Source organism: Cibotium barometz, chromosome 24 (assembly GCF_041138505.1).
Source record: "Cibotium barometz isolate CiBa-2024 chromosome 24, ASM4113850v1, whole genome shotgun sequence".
In the NCBI taxonomy this organism is placed as follows: domain Eukaryota; kingdom Viridiplantae; phylum Streptophyta; class Polypodiopsida; order Cyatheales; family Cibotiaceae; genus Cibotium; species Cibotium barometz.
The window spans coordinates 19,549,359-19,573,859 of record NC_141069.1 but is presented as its reverse complement, the minus strand read 5'-3'; the positions used below and the strand labels follow the sequence as shown (position 1 = coordinate 19,573,859).

Here is a 24,501-nt window from a genome sequence, read left to right as displayed (position 1 = left end):
TGGAAACTTGAAATCGCGAAGACAAATATCTGCTAGCTGCAACATAATGCCCATCCTTTTCAAGATCTGGTAAATCCTCGTACCTAGGGGATATCATACCATCTCAAAGTCTCCTAAGTATCTGGCACCACAACTGGGCCTCTTCAAGCTGTCAAGCTCTTAGGGAATCTCAGTTTTAACCCAACTCCTACCAAACATATTCTAGCTATTGCTAGAACCATATGCTCAGTAGTATCATAGGCAAACTCGACAATAGGGATGTACCGCCTCCAATAAAATGGTCGCTTGGAGCCGTATGCACAAAACATAACCTGCAAACCGTGATTCCACCCTCTTCGTCTGCCCATTGGACAGAGTATGATCAGAAAACCACAACTACGTCGAATCCTCCAGATGACCTGCTGTAGGAGTGTTATGACCATCTTAAGGAATTCCTCCCCTAACCTCAGCAAAATCTGGCACACAGACTCTATAATCTCGGAGCAACAACTAGTTCCGTAAATGGTAGTGACTACCTCCACCTAACTGGTGGAATGACCCCTGAGTCCTAGTCTAAATCAATGGAGCTCCCGCTTGGACCTATTGCCATACTGAATGAAATGCCCATCGGCCCAATATAACCCTCTCAGGGAATCATCCGAGTTAGCACTAAACTTGGGCGAAAGTTTCACCTACCCAATTGTAGCAACCCCATCCAATTTACCCTTCCGATTTCCTTGTTAGAGTCTTGTGTACACTCTGTCTACCGTAGGTAACTATTCTCAATGGATAGGACATAGCAAGGTAAGAAAATATAGACACACCCATAAACTCTACATGTTGTAGATCTTGAGTCAGCACTAAACTTGGGCGAAAGATTCACCTACCCAATCGTAGCAACCCCATTCAATTTACCCTTTCGATTTCCTTGTTAGAGTCTTGTGTACACTCTGTCTATTGTAGGTAACTATTCTCGATGGATAGGACATAGCAAGGTAAGAAAATATACACACACCTAGAAACTCTACATGCTGCAGATCCTAGCATCCTATACCAACTAGGGTACACACCATATAAAATTTCCTTGAGACCACAAAGCTGAGTCAGTGTGATCAGTCCTTTCCCAACCAGGTCTTGTTACACTATACTGCTTTTTCCCAAAAAATAGCACATGTTTCTCTTAAAAAATGATCTGTATGCTTGCTTTAAAAGGAAACGTTTTTTTAACTTGCTTTCATAAAAGTAGCATACCCGTTTAAGATAAAAACACACCCATAAGGTACTTGCGCATGGTTTTTTTAAAATAAAAAAAACAGCGCTAGTTTCCGGAGAAAAAAAGGCCTGCGCATGCATTTGAACAAAAAAAACCAATGCCCTTTTTTTTCCGCTTGTGTTTTTTTTCCCCAGAATCCTTGCGTATGTTTTTTTCGATTTAAAAAATGGCGCCCATTTTGCCAAAATGGCCTGTGTACGTTTATCTATACATGAGTTTTTCTGGGAAAAAACGGTGGCCTTTTCTTGTGGATCGGGTCGCCCTGCACACAAGCTTCACCCTACCCCTTGCTCATGGCCTGACCCGGGTACTTACCTGCACATCACATGCGGCCATATTGGCCCCACAGCCTTGCGCTTCTGTTGTACCCGCCTTATGGAGATTCCCACACATGCTGATGCCCGGGCCCTCTCCCTACACACCTGCTTATGTGACTGTAGGCATTGGTTGTGCAAATAGTACATCCAGCCTATGTAGTCTAGAGAAAGCATAATATACACGAGTTGGTTTGCCCAAGAGAGAGCGCTACACGAGGGTCTTATGCACATGGCTATGCCCATGCTTTGCATCTCCAGAAAATCAGCACGCATACACCTTCTCCTCGCACATCCCTCTTACCCTCAAAACCATACATGATAGAAGATCATAAAAGCACCAACGCTCAAACCATAAAAACAACATCACGAAGAATACCAGGGCTTCACGACATGATTTCCTATGACGCCAAAGGCACGCAAACCTTGCTTTGCTTCCGCCTCCGTCAAGTGCAAGATCCTCCCATAGACAACCCTAATACACAGGCCAAAACAAGATTAGTACAAACCAAATAGAAGGGGTGCAAGCAAGCTCACCACCCAACCGTAGGTTCGTGACTGCGAACCACCCTCGAGCTAGGGGCTAAGGTTCCATTCCCACAGGTCCATGCGAGTCAGCCTTGGCGTCCCATACCATGAGTGCCTGCCCACAAGGGCCTTCGGCAAGACTACCTTTGATCCGCCATGTCCATGGCATGAGTAAGTCTCTAGTCTAGGTCCAGACCACAATGAATCAATAATAACCCAAGACTCACTTATATAGTGCTTATTGCTATAAATAACAATCCAGTCATAAATAGCCAGTAACCTTGGATTTATTAAATTTGAACACTAGCCACCTGAAACCGCTTGCTTTCGCTATTCCTAGGTCTCTCCTAGCCTTGCTAGATTAGTCCCTAGCCCCAAGGGTTAGTGCTAGGTACATAACATCGAGGCCTCACACATGTTTATGTTCCTTTCGGATTGCATTGGAGGAGTTTTGCGGGGGCTCATTAATTGGCATAGGTCTGGGGTGTTGTATTGCCATATATTTGGGGTGTCAAGGCACAACTGTTTGCACCAGTACTTATGAGCATAAGAAAAAAGCTTCTTCATTGGAGTTCTAGGAGTTTGGATCTGGCCTCTAGATTGGTAGTTAACCAAGTATTGCTTGCCTCGGCCTGGTTCATTGCCTCATGTTGGTGCTTCTCTCATGGATGCATTGGAGATTAGCTCACAACTTTCTCTGACGAGGCTTGAATGGTACATTAGACACACACTCGAGAAAAGAAAGGGCAATATTGTAGATCCGGATATACAACGTAGAGTTTTGCTTTGCAAGTCAATGGTCAGAGGTTTCGTTTAGGCACTAAGCATTGGAAGAATTTCTTTATGTTTCACATTTTCTGTTGTACACCTCGTGATGGTGGAGATTGGATGCTCAATTCACATTTCATCTTTAGTGAGGCATAGTATAGGGCACCTTTCTCTCCACTTACAGCCGCCATTATTAGAGCCTGGAGAAACATGAGATGAGGGTTCCTAGATCATAGGATGAGGCTGACAGATAGCCCATTATGTGAAATGACCTAATTAGAGATGAGGTTGGGCGACCTTTGCGTGTGGATATATGTAGTGGCCAGGTTGGGAGAGATGTGTATTGATAGTTATTTCTTGGAAAACTTTTAAAAATCTTCCTATGGATTGGAGACTTGTATACACCCAGCGCCTCAGAGGGAGTCTTAGAGGAATCGATCAAATTGATGCAGCTATACCTCATGAGTGGATTACTGGCACATTTCACGATCAACATCATCCTTGCCATTACAGGTGTTAGCATTGCTGGATCAGGATGAGGAGGGAGATCATGTTTTTTATTCTATCTATCCAGGATGGAGATTGTTAAAATGTGACATCGAGGAGATTATTCTTGGCAGTTTCCTTCATCCAGTGATAGTAGTTAGTTGCTCAAGGAAGCACTGGCATGCTGACCCTCCGCCTAATGGTGCTTATGGTTGTATGGTGGATTTCCTATTGGATATCTTCATTGGATCCTCGTCGTCGTGAGTGGGAGTGGATTGATGCAACCAATCGTATGTGGGCTAGATTGAGTCAACCATGCAATAGCACCCCAAATAATATAGATAGGGATGACATGTACCTCGCATCTCTCCATAGATTGAATGGGATAGAAGGCAACACCCTCTTCCTCCTTTGGCTTTGAGAATCCCAACACTTGCAAGGGCACGTTTGTTCTCTTTGTTTTCTCTTTTCACTAAGGAGAAAATAGCTTCACACTAGGTTTGGGCGGCTGGACAGTTGGTGTGGTGGCCAAGCACTTGAGTTGGGCAATGAATTGTTGCTTTCCTTTTTGCTATGGAGGAAATAACTTTACCTTAGGTTTGTGAATACCAAGTTGCCCTATATCTCCGGAGCTTTGATAGAAACTCAGTACACAAAACTTTGTATGAATGTATGCTGTGTGTGTGTGTGCATGGGGAGCTTTGACAGAAACTCAGTACACAAAACTTTGTATGAATGTATGCTGTGTGTGTGTGCATGGGGGGTGTGCGTGTGGGAGCATATATTGATACCAAGTTCTAATTCCACTACTGGGCAGCACTAATGACATTAGTGGGGATGTCGTAGTATCTAGTCCATACTATGCATGATGGAGTTGATGGTTTATTGTCTTGTGGATGACTACCATGAGGTTATAAATTGCACTTTCTTATAAGGTGAATTTGGGCATGTTCCTTGATTCATCTGGGTATATCTTTATGCTGTATTAGCGGACATGCAAATTTCATATTGTGAAGTTTTCGTCCAAGTTGCAGCCAGTTGATATTGTGTTAATGTGACATGTGAGAGATTGATCGTAGTAATCACAACCTTAGGCTAACTAAACTTCACTTAATGATGTTTAAGAGATAGACAAATAGTGTCATTGCAATGCAATGCAGCTATATTAGATGAATGGGTTACAATGAGATCTAAATAGATCTATGATGCTGTCCTAGATGAAGATCCTTCTCGGGATGAGAGGGATATGGTGAATGCTGATGATGAGGACTGTTCCTTGCTCCAATGCCGAGGTCCACCCTTCGATGCCGGCTTCCCTCTATGTAGGAGGTAGGAATGATGAACTATGTGCTGAATATGTTGGCTAAACTGCTGATCTGCTTCTCCCTTGCTCCATGGATAAGAAACGCTGAGGAGAGATGAGATCATGGACTGAATATGCTGCCTATGATGACTATATGCTGAGTGAACTGCTGTCCTGTTGACTTCCCTTGTCTCCTGGGAAGGAAACGCTAAAGAGAAGCTGAGATGATGGACTGAATCTGATGCTTGATGATGATGATGTGCTGGAAATTGCCTTAACGCTGAATATATGCTGATGCTGGAGACTCCCTATATTCCCAAGGTGGAAACGCTGAGAGAAAGGTGCCTCCCTGCTGAAGAATAATGCGCTTCTATATATATGGTGAGCTGCTGGTCGGCCAGCCTTGCTGCTGTCGGCCAGCTCCTAGATGCTCACGACCTGCAATAAATGCAACAAATGCTTATGGATGTTGTCAGCTGCTGTAGAGGTGCTGTTGGCTTATCATAACAGCCCCGACTACATGCCATAAATGCTCTAAATGCCTTTATGTGCTGAAGATGGCTAATGTACTGATGTTGGTACTAAAAACAGCCCCAAACATATGTTTGCATATGCTGAAAATGCCTGAATAATGTTTAAATGTCCTGAAAATGCCTGAATAATGTTTAAATGTCCTGATTAATGGTTGATGATGCCATGCCACTTGTACACCTGACGGGTGTGCACGTGACAGTTAATTCTTTCTATCTTTAGTGGTGCATATGCCCTATCAACTACCTTTTTGTTGTAATAATTCTTTCTATTGGTTATGATCCTTGGTGCTAGGCTTCATTATGGCTGAGTCTGCCCTGTATCTTTGGAGCTCTGAGAGAAACTTAGTACATCGAACTTTGTATGAATGCATGCTGTGTGCGCGTGCGTGGGGGGTGTGTGTGTGGGAGCATATATTGATACCAAGTTCTACACCCACCATTGGGCACTGATGACGTTAGTGGCGATGTCATAGTATCTAGTCCATACTATGCATGATGGAGTTGATGGTTTATTGTCTTGTGGATGACTACCATGAGCTTATAAATTGCACTTTCTTATAAGGTGAATTTGGGCATCCTCGATTCATCTAGGTATATCTTTATGCTGTATTAGCGGACATGCAAATTTCACATTGTGAAGTTTTCGTCCAAGGTGCAGCCAGTTGATATTGTGTTAATTCTTTCTATCTTTAGTGGTGCATATGCCCTATCAACTACCTTTTTGTTGTAATAATTCTTTCTATTGGTTATGATCCTTGGTGCTAGGCTATGGCCGAGTCTGTCCTGTATCTCCAGAGCTTTGACAGAAACTCAGTACACAGAACTTTGTATGAATATATGCTGTGTGTGTGTGTGTGTGTGCATGGGGTGTGTGTGTGGGGGAGCATATATTGATACCAAGTTCTACACCCACTATTGGGCACTGATGACGTTAGTGGGGATGTCATAGTATCTAGTCCATACTATGCATGATGGGGTTGATGGTTTATTGTCTTTTGGATGACTACCATGAGGTTATAAATTGCACTTTCTTATAAGATGAATTTGGGCATGTTCCTCGATTCATCTAGGTATATATATATAATACCAAGCTGGACAACTTGCATCACAACGCCGTGTGGTGGCCCTCCCCATATGATCATTGGATAGAGGAGACAAAGTCCTTTATCAAGTCTTATTTCTTTGTAAGTTACATAGCAGTCCCTAAGTGATATGGCAAGATCTCTTTATTTAAGAGCTGAGCTGGAGATGGCAAGATCTCTTTATTTAAGAGCAAGCTCACCAGCTTTTTTCCCACAGGCTATGATTTGTGCCGCTGGACAGCCAATCAAAGATATAGACCTGGCTCATGGGATAGAAATTTGGTTGTTATGCTTTGGTAATATCTGGAAAATTTTAAGCTGAAAGGGTTTGCTAAGATTTGAAGCTTGTTGTGTTGTTCTATAGTGTGCTTTGAATAAAGTCAATTATAAGCTCCTTTGACTGATGGCTGTGCTGATAGCAGATCTGTGCAGGTTTGAAATACATGCATACATTGGATCCCCCTTATGCACACAACGATCTCAAGCCAGGCAATGTATTAATTTTGAACCGAAAAGATGAAACTCCAGTTGCAGTGATAATGGATTTTGGTAGTGCAGCACCTGCACGGAGGTCTGTTCGGTCACGTTCTGAAGCTCTTGCAGTGCAGGTGAGCCTAAAACAATACACCATGTTTTGTATATACTAAGCACACATGTCTGTTTAGTTGCACACACACAAACATGCATTGATACATGTACGCTCACGTGTGTATATGTATAACTAGAAAAAGGCATTTAAAGCAAAAATGTTGCATTGAGATGATGTTGCTCTTTCTCTTGGTGAAGGTTTCTGATTATCTGTTGGATGATGCTGTGGATGCCCTTGGTGGTGTGCAAAGGTGGCTAACATTTAGGCCCTTGATAGCACATGAAGGGGAGTGCTTGATAATGATGTGGATGGGTATGCTTGGATGTGATGTAGGAAATACAAAGCTTTTGTTAGCCTTACGTTCTTACGATGGTTTCTTTTTCAGAAGCTAGAAGCAGCAGCAGTGTGACAGGTTTCTGCCTTCCGATGGTTCTAATAAACAAGTGTATCAAACCCTCTGAAAGCCTCTCTGGCATGCCACCTGTGGTCATAATCACATTGAAGGCTGCCTGAAGGTCGCCTTCATGAGGTCCTAGTGGCGAAGAAAGAAGGAGACTGGAAGCTTGTACGACCCCCGAGCATTTGCCCCTAGGAAGAGCCGTCAATGCCTGCGCCAGCTCCTTTGCGGTGAGGGGAGTCAATAAGGAGGACCAAAAAGCGGGGGGAACCACCTCTCTCGTGTGCCGCTAGACCCTCTTGTGGACGTCCATCACCTGAGGGGATAATGGGGCACCCACGAGGAGAGATTGAAAAAAATCAGTGGCGATGGCTCTCACATGGGGGGGGGGGGGGGGAGAACGGGTTAGAAACAATAGCTGCATCTTGGCCACGCAACCTGCGAATACCATCTCTTCACCTCACACGAATACCATCTCTCCACCTGTGAGGGCCTGCTATCTCAAAGAAGTCCCCTGTGACTCTACCGCCGCCAAAAGGAAGCTTTGGCATGGTACCTGTACTCCACCCTCCTCTCCTTGATAGATTTGATCTCTGTACGGGCGGCAACAAGCTGACTCTCAATCCACGGGCTGCGGGGGAACTCTCCTGAAGACGTTGAAGAGAAACAAGACCCCCCCTCAGGCTCCTCTCGTGCTCTTGAAATCCCTGCAATCTTCTCTGAGCTGCCTTGTGCAAAAATCAGCGAGGGCGATGAGAGTGCTCTGGAGAGGCGGAGGGAGGGGGGAGTGCGGGCTCAAAGGAAGAGGATGGGGTAGAGGTGACTGCTGCGGGGAGAGTCGGAGGCGAGGATGGAGAGAGGGGGGGGGAGGGGCAGAGGGGGTTGGGGAGGCAGAGAGGAAGGAGAAGGGAGCGGATGGGAGTGATCCATCAGAGAGGGAGGCTGTTGGGAAGGGCTCGTCGGGGGCTCTGTGGGGCCAGCTGGCCTTACTAGAAACTGAGAACCGAAGGAGGAATCTTGGCAGGGAAGCAGCCGCCAAACTGGCGGGCCCGGAGGGACCCTCGTAGTGACTGGAGGGGGCCATTGCTGACGGGTGGGTGCTGCGATAAATGCTCAAAATGGTTCTCTGATAGAACCGAATCCTCCTGTACTCTGCTAGCCTTGCGCACGCGGTGGCGGGGTTCAGCTCTGGTAGTCTGTTGACAGCCGTGGCGAGGGCCAATGGTCTACCACTCTCCGGCAGTAGGGTTGTCCACGGTCGGGTTCTGGTGCTTAGCTGTTTGAGAGCCTGCCTCTCTCTCTATCCCCTGATGAGGATCTGAATGGGGACTGCCGGTTGTTGGGGAGGGGGGGGGGGTGGTTCTCTTGGACCGGCGCCGAGGGCAAGCTCGGGTGAGGTGGCCCATCTGTCTGCAAATAGAACATTGGCCGGGAAGGCCTGAGTACTCCACTTGCTGAATGATGGGGTCGCCCTGAAGGCACGAGATAGATATGACATGCGGCACTGTCTCCGGCAAGGCAATACAAATGCGAAGGGATGGAATTCCGGCCGCCCGTTCGAGAGACGAGGAGGGAAAGGAGAGAGAGCTGCCCGGGGGGGGGGGTGTTGTGCGGGGGTGCGCAACAGGAGCAGACAGCGGGGGGGAGAGGGGGGCAATGCGGGGGATGGAAGCGGGATGTGCAGGCGGAAACAGGGGGCGAGGGGGGGCAAGGGGGGTGGGTAGAGAGGGGGAGGGGGGGCGATAGCGATGGGGGGAAGGGTGCAGGCAGCGAGAAAACCCAGGAGGGGGGAAGCTCGCAGATCCACGCTCGAATCAAGATTTTAGCCTTACATTCTTATGATGGTTTCTGTTTTAGAAGCCGGAAGCAGTAGCAGTACAGGTTTCTGCCTTTTGATGGTTCTAATAAAGCTGATTTGAGAATCGTTTCATAATACTAACAACAAAGTTTGATGTTGGGCCGAGTTTTGGCTATTGATATGAGACTCCTGACAAGCCTTTGTAGATAATTCTTATCCGTGAGCATTGAAGATTCCTTTATAGATAGCTTTTGGTTGACCTCCATAGGTATACCTATGTCACATGAGTGCTAACGATGGAAGACAAACACATGTTTAATGCTAAGCAATCTAGATAATGCTAATCCTGATGAAGTAGCAAACCACATATGAGAAGAGGGAAACAAAAGATGTTAACCTAATCTCATTTACATTGCGAAAGATGCTCATATATGAACTTAGATCCTCCTCATGCATGCCTAGGGGGGTGTGACTGCCCTCAACATCCTCACTGCAACTGGCCGACCATATATGCCAAGCAGCAATGCTAGTGATGATCTCCCATCTCTGACAAGTGCTGGGAGTCCAAGTCTCTGAAGATAAGTCGGGAGTAGGAATTGACTCTATCTTGCAGTAGGATAATCGTAGAGCTTGCCCCCTGCAGCCTCCTCATAAGAGAGGGTGGGGCCGGTCTCTGTAACCCATGCTATTGCCCCCAGTTGATAATGTGCGGGGTATCTTGTACCATCGTGTAAAGGTGAAGAATCCTTTGCCAAACTTGTTGCTCTGTGACTCCGTGGGGTTGGTGCAATGCACACATTGTGCAAGTCATCCTCTGATGGCCAACCTAGTGCTGACAACGAGACTGCGGTGGGCTAACTGCGAGAGGAAAAGTGTACTTTCCTTGGCTGAAACCTGTCCCACAAACGCTTCCCAAAAACTCCGAGGAAGCGGGGGGGAATATGCCCGGGGAGGCCAATGGTCTGCTGCTGCCGGGGTACGTTTATCACATGCATCTGAATCCGGCATCCCATCCTTGCCATGTAATGAAAAAAGGGGGCGGTCAGGCTCTCCGGGCTGAAGGGGGTCTGTTGCTGCCGGGGTGTGTCTATCACATGAATCTAAATCCGGCATCCCATCCTCGCGGTGTAATGAAAAAAAGGGGATAAAACCAGCCACCAAGCCTCCCTAATCTCGGATTTAGAGGCTCAAGTAGCCATAGTTAAAGAGGAAAACCACCACTTGAGGGCACACACCCAATATGAAGAAGTGAAATTCAGCCATCCCTCAATGAGGAGCTGAATACAGTTAGGGAGCAATTACAGACCCTCCAAGCCCAAGAGGAGAAGAAGGCCAATAAAGGAGATACATGGGCTGAAATGATCAAGAAGACGCAGCAACAAGTCAAAGAAGCGGGCAATTGGATTGAGGTTGCCAAGAGGCAATGAAACCCACCATCAATCCCGAATATCATCAACGACACGCTTGAAGAAGAGAAGAGAAGAGAAGGAAGATCCGAGCACTCAATGCAAGAGTGGTGGGATGGAAGGAAGGGGTCTCGCCGAAGGAAGACACCGTAGCTCTATGCAGGAAGATGGAGATTCCTGACACCACAAAGGAGCGTGCACTCATCCTCAAGTTTGAGGGGGTACAGGCGAGGCAGGCATTCCTTGCCAAAAGATGGACATTAAAAGGGGAAAAGATTTACCTTAAGGATGACCTTACACCAGCCCAGGTGGCACACAAGAGGGAGTGCATGCCTCGCATACTGGAAGCGTGTAGGGCACGAAAGTGGGCAGTGTACAGAGAAGGGAGGGTGATTATCACCGAGCGGCGCTCTCCATGACGGTGCGTGACCTATGGGACCACACTAGAGATTGCGGTCTGGAACTGCAATGGCGGTCTACGAATAGATGCAGGTCTGTTCGAAGCAATATTTAGAGGTCGTGACATGGTCTTTTATACAGAGACACATCAGTGCCAGGGAAGCCGTTTATGTGAGGTGCGGGGATATAGATGGGAGTCCGTCCACCGCCCATAACCAAGCACAGTAGGCGGCACTAGAGGCACAGTTCATGTGGGTGAGGATCAGGACGGAGAGGGCAACCTTGCAGTGTGCTACTTTGCACCATCCACATCCAAATATGCCACCCGTGGGGAGTCTCCATACCTACCACTCTGAGGAAATTTTGAAGTTCTCCAATCTAGGGGATATCCTCCTTGCTGGAGACTTCAACGCCCGTGCTGCTGGTGCACAGGTACCTTTCTTTGAGACAGAGGATCCCATGTACCAGGGGATTGACACCATGGGCACAGATCTCGAGCGGACATCACAGGACATGAAAGCCCTTACAGACTATGGGAAGTACCTCCTAGCCCTTGGAGGAGTTCATGGATTAGCCATTTATAATGGCCTTGCCTGGTGGCCTGGCTCTAGCGCCTTCACTTGCTACCCCTTTGGACATGGAGCTAGTACGGTGGGCTACTTGGTGGGCTCTCTCTCCTTGATACCCCTCATCTTGGATTTTACCATTTCGCCCCGCCCCATTGATGTTGCAGCTGATCGTGCATACTTAGCTTTCTCCCTCACATGCCAATACACCATCCAGCCACACTGGTCTTACCACACCACCGCCACCCAAGATACCACTTCACCAGGGATACCTCTTCCGTCTACTCTGACCACATTTTCCGCACCCTCTCCGACCTCGACCCACACATCCCACTTGATGAGCTTACCACACAGCTTGCAGCCACCCTTCACACATCCACCGGAGCCACTTTCCCTCACACTAGAGCCACCCCCGGACCACCTAGAGGGATTGTTCCAAGAGTGGCGTGAGACCTGTGCCCACTTACAGCGGGAGGTCGCTCTGGGCTCCACCACTCACTAGCGGGCACAACAGATCATCTGCTGTCTCGTACGGAGGAAGAAGCGAGCCTACCTAGCTCACCTCGAGCAGGAGCTATACCGGTTGTTTTTGGGGCGGTAGTGTAAGGAGGCTTGGAGGCTCTTCCAGGATTGTTGCCCACCGATCCTGATCACCTCACTCGACATATGGCATGCCCTTTACCATGTCCCCGGACAACCACCTCTCCCCCACCCTCCCGAGCCTCGTCCCCCCACACCTCCTTCCACTTGAGCATGGTGAGAGATGCTATTGACAGGTTGCAGAATGGGAGAGTACAGGATCATGATGGGCTGATTGCCAAGCACTTCTCACATGTGAGGGATGTATTGGCTCCACTTCTGGTTCATATGTTTAACAGGGCCCTATGTGACGGTTTCCCCGCCAGTTGGTCTTCTAATATCATTGTGCCCATTCTGAAAGTAGGTGACCCCATGGATCCTGGTAACTACAAGACTGTTATGATTGGTCACACATAGGCCAAGATTTATGGATCGATCTTGGAGCATGAGCTCAGCAGATGGGCGGAGGAGCAGAGACTTAGAGCACTAGGGCAGGCAGGTTTTCAGAGAGGGCACTCCACACTGGACCACACCTTCACATTACGGGGTATCATTGAGGAGGGGAGAGCACACGGGCACCGGATATACCGTTGCTTTGTGGATTTCCGCAAGGTTTTTGACACAGTCCCATGGGCCAGATTGATGAGGAGACTGCAGGACATGGGAGTACCGACAGAGATGCTTTGGTGGATCCTCACACTCTATGAGTCTGTCATTGGCAGAGTGCGGGCCCTAGGGGAAGAATCAGAGGACATACATAGCACTATTGGGTGAAACAGGGCTGTCCCTTATCTCCCACTCTATTTGGGCTCTACATTGATGAGGTGTTGACTACATAGACAGACGCGGAGGTTTAGGAGCACTTTTGGCAGGAGTTTTTATACCCATTCTATTGTATGCAGATGACATTGTCCTCATTTGACTCATCAGAGGGGCTGTAGAGACACTTGGATGTATTACAGGTCTTTTGCAAGGATCGGGACCTCATTGTAAACCTTTGGGAAGACCAAGGTTATGATCTTTAACTCCTCCTCGCAGTGGATACACAGATCTGCACAACAATTTACATATATTGGGGAGCCAGTGGAGCATGTGACCTCTTATGTATACCTTGGGATCACTTTTATTGGATTGTGTTTCTCTATGTGGATGGCAGCCGAAACCAAATTGATCCGTGGCTATGCAGCCTTGGGCTCACTTGAGAGGCAGTGCTCACAGATACAGTTTCAAGAGCCGAGACAGGGAGGATGTATATGATGGGTGGAAGCTGATGGAGAGCCCACTAGTGATCATGATCTCACGCACGAGATTGTGCGGGCGGAGATAGGGGCTGTAGCGATTGTGACAGAGGCTATTTTCCAGACAGTGATGTACTTGCACAGATTATGGGAGCTCCAGCCAGACAGATACCCCAGGCCGCCCTAGAGTCCTTGAGACAGCTGGCACTAGACAGAGACACACAGTGTTGGTATACCGAGGTGAGCACTTGGTTTGGTATGCATGGCATGCAGATGGAGGCACTTCCTCCATTCTAGGAGAAAATGAGCGCGGGCCTCCTATCTGCATTGAAGCCTGCTAGAGGGATATCATGACGAGTGAAGGCTTCGAGCCATCGCATGTTTGGGGGGGAGGGGGGTCTGCCAGTCGAGAGGGATGGTGAATCGATGGCGAGGATAATCTGCTCTCTGCCCCGGATCCTAGCGAGGCGTCCGTGCTGCGTCTTTGGGGAAAGTCTCATGAAGTTGGCCCACTCTACCATAGACTGAGCGGGACCAGTGCTAAGGGGCCCGGAGGCAATGTGAGAGTGAGCGTCCTGCAGGGGGGTTCCAAATCAAGGGTTGGTGGAGTCTCTCCTCATTTGTGGTCGAGGTGAGGGCAAGCTTGTGATGACCCCAAGCTCTGATCAAACTGGCTGCAAATCGGTTCTTGAAAGAGGAGCTGAGAACTGACCTTCGTGAAGATCCACCACCGCACACTAGGGTCCAAGGGCCATTGAGAGGGGCTGCGGGCCGATATCCATGAAGGAAGAAAGCCCACAAGCCCTAACACTAAGCTCTTGTGTGCCAACTTTCAGTATCAGAGCAAAGGTTTCATGCTAACCTGAACATGTTCGAAGGTGGTTGTTTAGTGCTGGCGTGGCATTTTGTACCTGCACACACAAAGTTGAAGCTGCAAAAGTTACCAGAATTTGGGGCTTCCGTTTCTTGCAACAGTTTTGCATAGGACAAGTACAGGTGATTGCATTTGGTGGCAGTTTGTGCTCATTGTGCATGGCTGTGCACATAAGTGCCCCATCTTGCAGACATTGCACTTGCCACTCTTGGCAGAGGTGCTCAGCAAGCTCTGGCACCTGCCCTTTCCACTCAGGAAGAGAGAAGATGGGATGCATGTGATGCGCAGGCCATAGCTTTGATCTCTCGGTTATGCAAGACTTCACAATGTGCATGGGATGTTCTTAAAACTATGTATCAAGCAAAGAATGAGGCCAGAGTTGCATACCTCAAGAAAGAACTTGAGAAGAAGGGAAGAAAGTCACGTGTTTAATTAAATAACTCTTCTTATCCTATCTAAGGCATTGATGAGATCATACTCACAGTTGCAGATTGTGCTGACCTAAGCATTTCATATGTACTTTATGTGCTAGGGACAAAGAAGAACCTGTTGCTAGTCTCCTGTTTTGCCAAAAGAGGTTATGTAGTTAACTTTGAGGATGACAGATGCACAGTGAGAGATAGAGAAAGAAAGAAAGATATATTATCTACTAAGGACCCAATGGGCCTATGAGACCAAAGTGAAAAAGTAACGTGCATGGCATGTCTCATTGTGAAACGGAAAATGAAATAGAACAAATCAAAACTATCTCACTAGGTACAAAACTTGTCCATGGAAATCTCATCCTGGAATACCAAGATCATGAAGCATGAAACTTGAAACATGAGAGGAGCATCAGCTCCGAATAGATGGTATACCAATCTTCAAAATATCAAGCATGGAGCTAATGAGTATGGCCGAGAGGTCTCCCTCAGCTACGTCATGTGGAAAGGTAGCTCGATGGCAGTGGAGCATGTCTTGGATGTGGAGTTGATGAGGATCATGGCCGACGCCCAGGGGCCGGGGGCGTTGGCACGCTAGAATGCGCTTGCCGCCCGGAAGAAGACCTTGAACAATCAACTTGCTTAGCAGGGCATTGCTCTGAATGGAGGGGTTGATGATGCCTAGGCCCCCTCTGCGTCGCGGTTGAATGATCACTCTCTAGGCACCTTGGCTTTGACCGATCTCCCATTGCTCGGGAGAAAGACCAGCATTGTACCACATGGTGGCAAAAAGAACATGGCTTGCCACCATTGCCTGGCCGGCTAGGGAAAGCCTAGCCGAACTCTAGTATAACAGCTTCTTCTGAATGCTCAGAAGAAGGGGGGTGAGTTGCTGCTCGACGGAGATGTCAATGCCAACCTGCATCCAAGGTAATCAACTGGAGTTCCCCTCAAGACCCACTGACTGGATGCCAAGTCAGGGCAGGCGACGAGCCAACCCAAAATCCACACGACTGGTGCCGGTTGATCTGTGCTCCGGATGCACCACAAAAAATCTCAATTGCCTCAGCGAATCTCTCAAGGTTCCCCTCGCCCCCCGACAGGTATGTTGGCTATGCTGGCAGTGAACTCGGAAGCAAGAAGCTCCCTGCACTTGGATGGGGAGACGCAGTCCCTGGTGTCCGGTATCTTGGGCGGCGAGAAAGCTGCTCATGGCCTCAACAACGGAAAGGAATGGATAAGGTGCTTGAGGGCACCCTTGCTGGACTGATTGGACTGATCGTGAAAGTAGAAATGTGTCACCTCTAGCACCTTGAATAAGAACGTGGCTATGAGAAGGCGAGTAGAGTCTTGATACACCTCGGACCCACATAAACCCATCCTGCACATCGTTCCCTCTAGGAAGCTCCAATCTACTTTGTTATAGGCTTTCTCGAACTTAAGGAGCACAATCAGATCTAGCCGACGCGGTCGGCAAAAGGTGAAGATTTTGTCTAGGATACTCTGATCCTGAACGAAACCGGTCTGTGTACCACGAATCAAGTCGGGGAGGGAGGGCTGCAATCTCCGGTTGATGCTTCCCAGATCTCCTTGACACCTGCCTGCCTATCTTGATGTCCTGAATCAAGGTCCCAGGGATGCATGCACTCTGCGGCCTCTCTGGTCTCCAGGGGTCCTCTGCAGCCTCTCTGGTCTCCAGGGGTCCTCTAGGTGGAGGAGGACAGGGGAATGGTCTGAGAGAGTGGTGCCTGCAATGATGCCAATCATGCCCCTGCGGCTGCAAGCCGACTCATCCACATAATCTGTCAATGTGTGAAAGGTTCGGTTCGTGCATCCTCCTGTCTGATCTAGAGAAGTGGAGGCTTCCGTGGATGCAACCAAACATTGGCTTGCCATGGGTCAGGTTCTCTCGTGGTGAGTATCCAACTCCTCCGAAGCGGAGTACTCAGCCCTAGAAATAGTGTTGAGTCCTCCTTCCTGCCTGTCCTCTGGGTCCTCTAACATGTTGAAGAACTCCACATCGGCAACCCTTTTCACCATGGCTCTGGCACCCAAGTCCTATTAAAGCTTCACAATAGTAAAGCTAAGGATCATGAGGATCTCTGCATGGAGCACTTTACGCATGGATGCAACATTGTGGCTGCCATCCTAGTGCAGATCTTTAATAGGAAGTTGCTCCTTGGGAGAAATACAACGATAGAGGGCACAAGTTTGAGAGGATTCAAGTGGAAATATTTGACATTGGATCACATATTCACTCTTGGGGCTTTCATTTTGAGGAGGTGAGGACACACAAGTGTGGGTCTATTGTTGCTGTATGGATTTCTAAAAAGCTTTTGACTCAGTCTCAAGATTGTGGCTTTTGGGCCATTTGCGGGAGCAGCTTTTTCCAGCAGCAATGTTGTGGGGAGTGATGGCATCAAACGGAGGCTCATGGCTAGCTCAGATGATAGTGCCCTGCCTCCTATATACAGATAACATAGTTCTTAGTAAGATCTTACTATTGCTCTTTCGCAATAAAATCCTTATGCATGTAAAAAAGGCAACACAAGTGTGTGTGTGTGTGTGTGCACGTGCATGCGCGTATTCATGTGTGTGTGCATGATTCCCTTATGTGCTTTCCTCTGGTTTTGTTTGAATTTGGTAATTTGTTGGTTGATTTGCAGGAATGGGCCTCCGAACATTGTTCGGCTCCATATAGAGCTCCTGAGCTATGGGATTGTCCAAGCCATTGTGATATTGATGAAAGAACAGACGTTTGGTCTCTTGGATGCACTCTATATGCCATCATGTGAGACCGATTTGAAACTCATATGCTGAATTGAAATGCCTTGCTGTGTGGAATAAACAAAGTGAACACACTTTCTCATTTTACTGCTCTCCTTCTTCACATTTTTTGAATAAGCAAGATTATATGGGGATTTGTGTTTTTTAAATCAAGATTTTGTTGAATACTTTTTGTAAAAATGTCACATGCACCAAGGTTAGAAGTGCATACATCTCCTTCTTATCTTGTTGTTGCAGGGTGCATGGCGTTCTCTTGGTTGGCTGGTGGCCTTGGTGATGGTGGACAGAAGAGCATGTTGCTAACCTTGACAGTCGAATTGGATCCACCAAGGTGAGCGCAATGCGTACACCCTCAAGAAGAGATGGCCCACCCTCCGGTAATCTGTGAGAGGGGTTGGTATGGATGATACCCTTGCATCCCGCAATGCGTACACCCTCAAGAAGAGATGGCCCACCACTATGAGGCGGTGCAGTCTCGCTCCTCCAGAAGGGCATAGAGTTGTCGCACACTGGGGCTCATCTGCAGAAGATCAAAAAGGTTCACCGCCACCTTACAGTCCCTTAGCAGATTGTGAATGGAAAAGGCTGGTGACAGTGGCTTGGGTTGCCAGAAGGAAGATGAAGCTGGTTTGTTAGATGATGGAGGAAGGCCTTGGAGATCCCTGAAAGCTTGCAAGAAGGACCAATCTATGACATTGTGGGGGACCGGGACAGTGGCATCTTCTTGCTCATCCTCCAGAGGGTTTGCATTCAGCATGGCCTTCTTCTGTGCACGGGTTACCACTGTGGCCGTTGGTGGGTTCACTAGATGGATGGTACGGGAGTGGGGGACACTCAGGGTGGAATAAGATGGGGTAGGTACAGTGGAGGAAGTGGTTGGTGGAATTCCCATTGAGACCAAATGGGTGGCTAGGGCTCCTTGGAAGGTGAAGTTAGTTGAGGTGGATGCCCATTGCTTGGGGCAATCCTGGGTATAATGATCCTTGGATTCCGGGCAGTGCTGACGTGGTGGTGTTCCTTCAGGTTGGGGGTGCTGGTTTTGGTAGTGACCATACTCCCCGTGTCTGTAACCCATTACCGGCTGATTGCAGGGTGGAGGGGGACGACGAGGAGGGTGGTTGGTGGGAGCGGCTACCAGGGTGGTGGGTGCAAGTGGTTGGGGATGAGTGGTGGAAAGGTAAGTTACCTGAGGAGAAGGTTGGCAAAGGAAGGTGTGACAGCTTGGAAGGTTGGCAGGGTACGAAGGGAAGTGGTGGCATAGTGGCTAGGGTTGGAAGCTGGTGCAGCGGGATTTGGGGTTTGCTGGTGATGAAGTGGGCGGAGCCCCTTTAGATGGTAACAATCTTTATCTTCATGCCCACCCTTCTCACAGCAGAAGCAGTACTGTCTCCTCGGGCACTCATTGACGGTGTGCCTAGGAGACTGGCATATGGCACACCACAACCTCTTCTTAGCCTCTTGCCGGGTCTTCAATTCTTCGATCTCTTTTTTGAGTTGGGGCAGGGTGCTCTCTTCATTTTGGGACTTCTCACTCAGTCTCAGAGCCTCCAGTTCCCTCTTCAGTTGAGTCACGGGGTCATCTAGTGATGTGGTTGGAGAAGGTGCCGAGCTCACCTCACGTTCGAGCATTAGGCGTGCATTCTCTAGTTGAGAAGCTAGATCTTGGAACTCTAGCAAGGTGGTTGGTGCTGCCCTACTTTCCCGGATCTTCTGTTGGGTAGTCTTGGGTAAGGCCTCTATCACTCAATGGGCCACCAGTAACAGTTGCAGCTTTCCTAGCTCTATTGGGGGGGGGGGGGAAGAAGGAAAAGGTGAAGTGGGGGGAGCGGTGGGGGCTAGGCTGGGGCAAGACGGAGGCCTGGCGAAGCTTCACGCAACAACATGGGGGGGGGGCGGGGGGGGGGACGACTCTCCTTGCTAAGCTTTGGTGTTTCTTTTTTCTACACCGGTTTAATAGCTACCCGAAGACCCATGGTGATGGGGAAGATTAGTACCTCACGGGAAGAGGTGGTTTATACACATTCATGGTATTTTGGGGCTTCTTTTGATGAGCGTGTGTGTATGGTCGAATGATTGTTGTATATGGATAATCTAGCATCTCCTGTGGGGAGAGTAAGGCCCTCAAAGCTTGTACATGATATTTTTCTCCTTGGGTAGTAAAATACTCCAAGGGGGGGGGGAGGTGTGCGTCGGCCTATATGTGGTGTCAGATGTGCACACCTCTCTTTTACAGTTTTGTCTCGTTCTGCTTCACCCAATCCCACTTCATTGTTATCTCATTCAATGCATTGGGAGACAAGAATTGTGCATAGAACCTCTCCTTGAACTCTTCCCATGATCTAACAGGATTCGGTGAGAGCTTCTCCATGAGCCACCGATGGGCAGAAGTGCCTTTCATGAACATGCTTACATGTCGGATCATGGATTTTTGAGTGAAATCCTCATCACTGAAAGCAATATAAAACTGGGCAATAAAAGCAAGTGCCTTTGATGTATTATATTTCCCATGATATGTGTCAAACTTCACAGATTTGTCTCCGGCTTTGAAGTGACGAGACTTTGATGCATTAGCCTTCATCTCAACATGTTTTCTCGCATGTTTGTCCATTGGGACAGCCCCTGTGGGGACTGGCATCATTTTAGGAACAAAAAGTGATGCATTAGGCATGGATACATGTGCCTTGTAAGCATGAGGCATGGCTGGCCCCTCAACACACATTGGTGCATTTTCACCCATAGCTTCTCCCTCACGAGAACACTTGAAGGCATGAGGCATGGCTGGCCCCTCAACACATATTGGTGCATTTTCACCCATTGCTTCTCCCTTACGCGCACACTCGAAGGCATGAGTGGCATGAGATATACGTGGAATACCTGCACCAACAGAAAATTGCAGCCCATGTTGCACGTGTTGTGCATGCATATTTTCAGCCCGCAATGGCATTTGACATATGCATTTATGACCAGATTTCCATACCAATGCATATGAAACTAGTATTGCAAACAATGTGGTTGTCGGTATAGACTTGTAACTCACACTACCTTCTCAAGTGCCCATGTTCCCTACCATCTGCTCTCTATTGTTCCACCAACACATGGTAACAACAATCTACAAGAGAGCACGTAAGACGAGAACACTACATAGGGTATGTGAACATGGAGTCCGGTTCCTCCCTGGACCCTCCTGCTACTTGCTTCCATATTTAAGTATCAAAGCTTACCAAATTGCAAGTAGAGTTGCTGACAGTGGAAGTCTTCACGATGAGAAAGGAGGACTGAAATTAGGGTTTTCAGCAGAAAGACAAGAAATTACAGCAAAAATAAGAGCTGTTTTGCTGAATTTCAGTTATTGGGAGTGTGTGGAAGAGTGTACACCACCTGGAAACACACTTGGAAGCTTGGAAAACACACTAGAAAGCTTGGATATGGAGTTGGGAAGGAGAAAGTGCAGAAAATACAGCCAAAGAGGCCTCATGAAGGGGGCGCCTGCTTCTAGTGGAGTTGCTAAGGAGAAAGTGCAGAAAAGACAGCCAAAGAGGCCTCATGAAGGGGGCGCCTACTTCTAGAGAGAGTGGGAAGAGAGATAGTGAGTTGTCCACTCTAGGTGTCAGGTAGAGAGGACAAGTGGCTTGTGGTGCAAGCTAGAGCAGACACATGGCTGGTTGCTCCCTTTGTACAAAGGGGATAAGGTCTCGGCGGTGGATATTGGGTTATATCCACCTCGGGACATTAATGTGTGCGAACACAGAGGTCATAACTTATAAGTAAGTTTTGGTCGCCCAAAACTTAATGAAGTGTGTACACACCCACTTATAAATTAGTGCTAATTCCTAAAGCTAGGTTTATGACCAATACTTACCACCTATCACATGCCACAAAACCATGTTTGCAGACAGTTACACGCACGGTTCACGGGCGAGCGTCCCCTTACCTTGAACTACACATTGGTTAGGCAAGCATGAAAACAACATGCAATTTCAATTGCATGAAAACAACATGCAATTTCAATTGCAAGCAAGCACATAAAGATGCTATGCAATGCAACATTGGTATGGACAATCCCCGTTCATGAAACTATACCAAAATAGACGTGCTCCAGGCAAGTACACGAGGTACCAAACCCAATGAAACACCAATCCTATAGGCATTTCCGGGCATGTATACACAGGTACAAGTCCCAGCGGAAAGCTTAGTCCACAGTATCACATGAGTGGCATCAATCCCCGGCATATGCAACTGCCATGGACATCAGTCAAATGTACATACACAATTAGAAAACACGGGTGGACCAATTGGGTGGCCAAATGGTGACATCCCGCGACCCATCCTCGCTGTGTAATGAAAGAAGGGGGTGGTCAGGCCCCCCTAGGCTGAAAAGGTCGTGCCACTTCCACTTGCTTGAGTCCCATTGGACACACGTTAGAGATCAGCTCTCCCAAAGCCAAAGTCGCCAAGATCTGTCATGGGCCACCTTGGCCGGAGGAAGGTTAATGTTTCACTGGTGATCGTGGAAACCAATAATCCTCACCCACTGACAAGACCTGCCACTAAAATGCTTAGTGGGGGAGAGAATCAGCCAGCCCTGGGGGCTTGCCGAAAAAATGAGTGCAGGCCCATGGTTTGGACCGAGGACGGCTAGGGGGATATCATGGTGAGTGAAGACCACTCCAGGGGGGAGAGATCCTGTAGAGGGGTCTGCCAATCGGGGGGATGACTGAGTTGATGGGGCGAGGATGATCAGCTCTCAGCCCCGGATCCCAGTGAGGTGGCATCTGTCCTGGGTCTCTGGGGGGAGCAAAGACCGAGCAAGCCTTGTGCCAAGGGCATGATACCTGAACTCCATGCTCCTCTCCTCAATCGAACATATCTCCGCCGTGAGGGCTGTCTCGAGCTGTGACTCCAGTCATGGGCTATCTAGGGTTTGCTCCTGCATTCTTTGAAGAGAGGCTAGGCTCCCTGTGAAGGCTCCTCCCCTGCTCTTGAAACCTGATGAGTCTACCCTAGGGTGCCCTCTCTAGGATGAAATTGAGTAGGGCTGGGCAGTGACTTGGACATGACTAAAGCAAAAAGCCTTCGATGCAATCATTTCACAGGAGGTCCCGCTCTAGTCGAGGTGCCCTTGGGCGTGGGTCCATTGCCTCCTATTTAGGATATCCTAAACCTTAGAAAAGTTCCCTACCAAGTGCCCACTTGATCTTTATGTCACTAGTACTATAGACAATGGTTACATATACACCTAGGCACATACTCTGACAATGATCTGACTACAACCAGTGCTCATCCATCGAGCCAAGTAGCCTAGGAAGTGTACGCGGCACCTTGACACCATTCCATCACTTGAAAGGGTTACAATCTTGTGTAGGGATGGCATGACTGACATGTGCGGGACATGCACAAGTGACTCTGACCACTCCGAAGCATTACATCGGCGACTCGTCTTTGGACTAGGGCTCGCAACTGAAACTACCGCTTGATCTCCCGAGCATCCCCTATGTACAAACACACACACAAACACAGATAATGGTGCACGCAGCTCACCTCCTCACCTCCCAACAAGCTCCTGTGGAGCACCCCAGAGAACACTTCACCACATAACCTTCAGAGGACAGAGTCCTCACCTGCCGTGTAATTCCATGGTCTATACATATAGTGAACTTGCAGCCGCAACAGCAGAGTAATTTGGGCAGGAGTCAGTAATTCACTGTGACATTTGCACTAAAGAGTATGTATGTATATGTATATACAATCTCTCTCTCTCTCTCTCTCTCTCTCTCTCTCTCTCTCTCTCTCTGAGGAAGAGACCTCTCCTGCGAGGAACAAAGATCTATACAGGAGATGACTTAACCCCCCTACAGGTGGCACATAGGAAAGAGCACATGGCTGAGGTCCAAAAAGCACAAGCTCAAAGTAAATGGGTGGTCTATAGAGATGGAAGGGTAATCATCACTGAAAGGCACCAATGATGGTGCAAGGTTATGGGACGAAGGACATTCTGAAAATAAGCAGTTTGGAATTGCAATGTGACATTGGTGTTTGATCCCGGCGGTTTTATGGGGACATACAGTGAGACAACTGGTCTTCTACACTGAGACTCATCAGAGTTTGGAGAGAGGTCTTCCGGCGGTCAATGGAACAACATGGGAGTCTGCATATAGAGCTGAAACCAGAACTGATGGAGGGGTTCGAGGATCAGGGGGGAGTGGCGGTACTGTATAGAGACCATCTCAGCCACATGGTCAAGGGACGAGGAAGCTAGATTCATCTGGGTCAAGCTCAGCTTTCCGAAAAGGTGGAGCTTATACATTGCTGTATGCTACTTCCCACCAAACACATTGAGATTCTCCTTGCAGGACTCTTCCTTGTACATGCCACTTTACAGTGACATTACAGATTTTTCCCCACAGGGAGATATCCTATTGTGGGAGATTTCAATGCAGACATAGAGCTACCAATCTTGGCCATATGATTTTGATCGGACCCAACCATCATGTATGAGCTTGACCCACTCAAATGGGCACCACTGAAATGGGCATCAACAGGACCTCAAAGGACATGGGATTCACAGCAGTGGGCAGAGCCTTACTAGACATGGGTGCGGCACATAACTTGTTCATTTACAATGGCATATCTAGATGGCCAGATTCTGGAGCATTCACATGCTTCCCTCATGGAGGAGGGAGTAGTACAGTCGACTACTTGATTGGATCCCCAGCCTTCACATCCCACATAAAGGTCTTTATTATACCCCCTCCCCCCATTGGGGCTGACCACACATACCTTGCTTTCACAATTTCAGGACTGCCCTATTCAGTACCCTGCCCCACTCCAACCTCTCCTTACACAAAGGTCCAGTTCCACCATGACTTATATGGGGATCACATATGGCACCCTCTCAAGTATTAACCTGCACACTATCCCCCTAGCTACTATCACCACTCAGCTCTCATCTATCCTCCATGAATCAGCCCAAGCCACATACTCTTGCACTACTCACCAACAAAATCGAGCCCCACATTGGATCCATGACTCAAAACAGTTGGTATGACGAGGAACGTAAAACCTACCCCTTGCAACTTTGCCAAGATCAAGCAAGGGGAATCATCACGGCGGCACACCAAGCACAGAGAAGGTCTCAATGGTTTACCTGGCGCAAGAAGAGGGCTTTCTTGGCTAAGCGGGA

The 24,501-nt window shown here is 48.2% G+C and overlaps 1 protein-coding gene across 3 annotated transcripts in view; it reads left to right on the top strand.

Moving 5' to 3' along the window:
- The window catches only part of PK3 (serine/threonine protein kinase 3), an 81,995-nt gene that overhangs the window by 42,378 nt on the left and 15,116 nt on the right, over positions 1 to 24,501 (top strand). For all 3 annotated transcript variants that reach the window (XM_086818207.1, XM_086818206.1, XM_086818208.1), the window contains exons 4-5: positions 6,689 to 6,874; positions 17,201 to 17,325. In XM_086818207.1, coding sequence (XP_086674333.1) covers positions 6,689 to 6,874; positions 17,201 to 17,325 — 311 coding nt within the window. The remainder of the gene's footprint in view (positions 1 to 6,688; positions 6,875 to 17,200; positions 17,326 to 24,501) is intronic.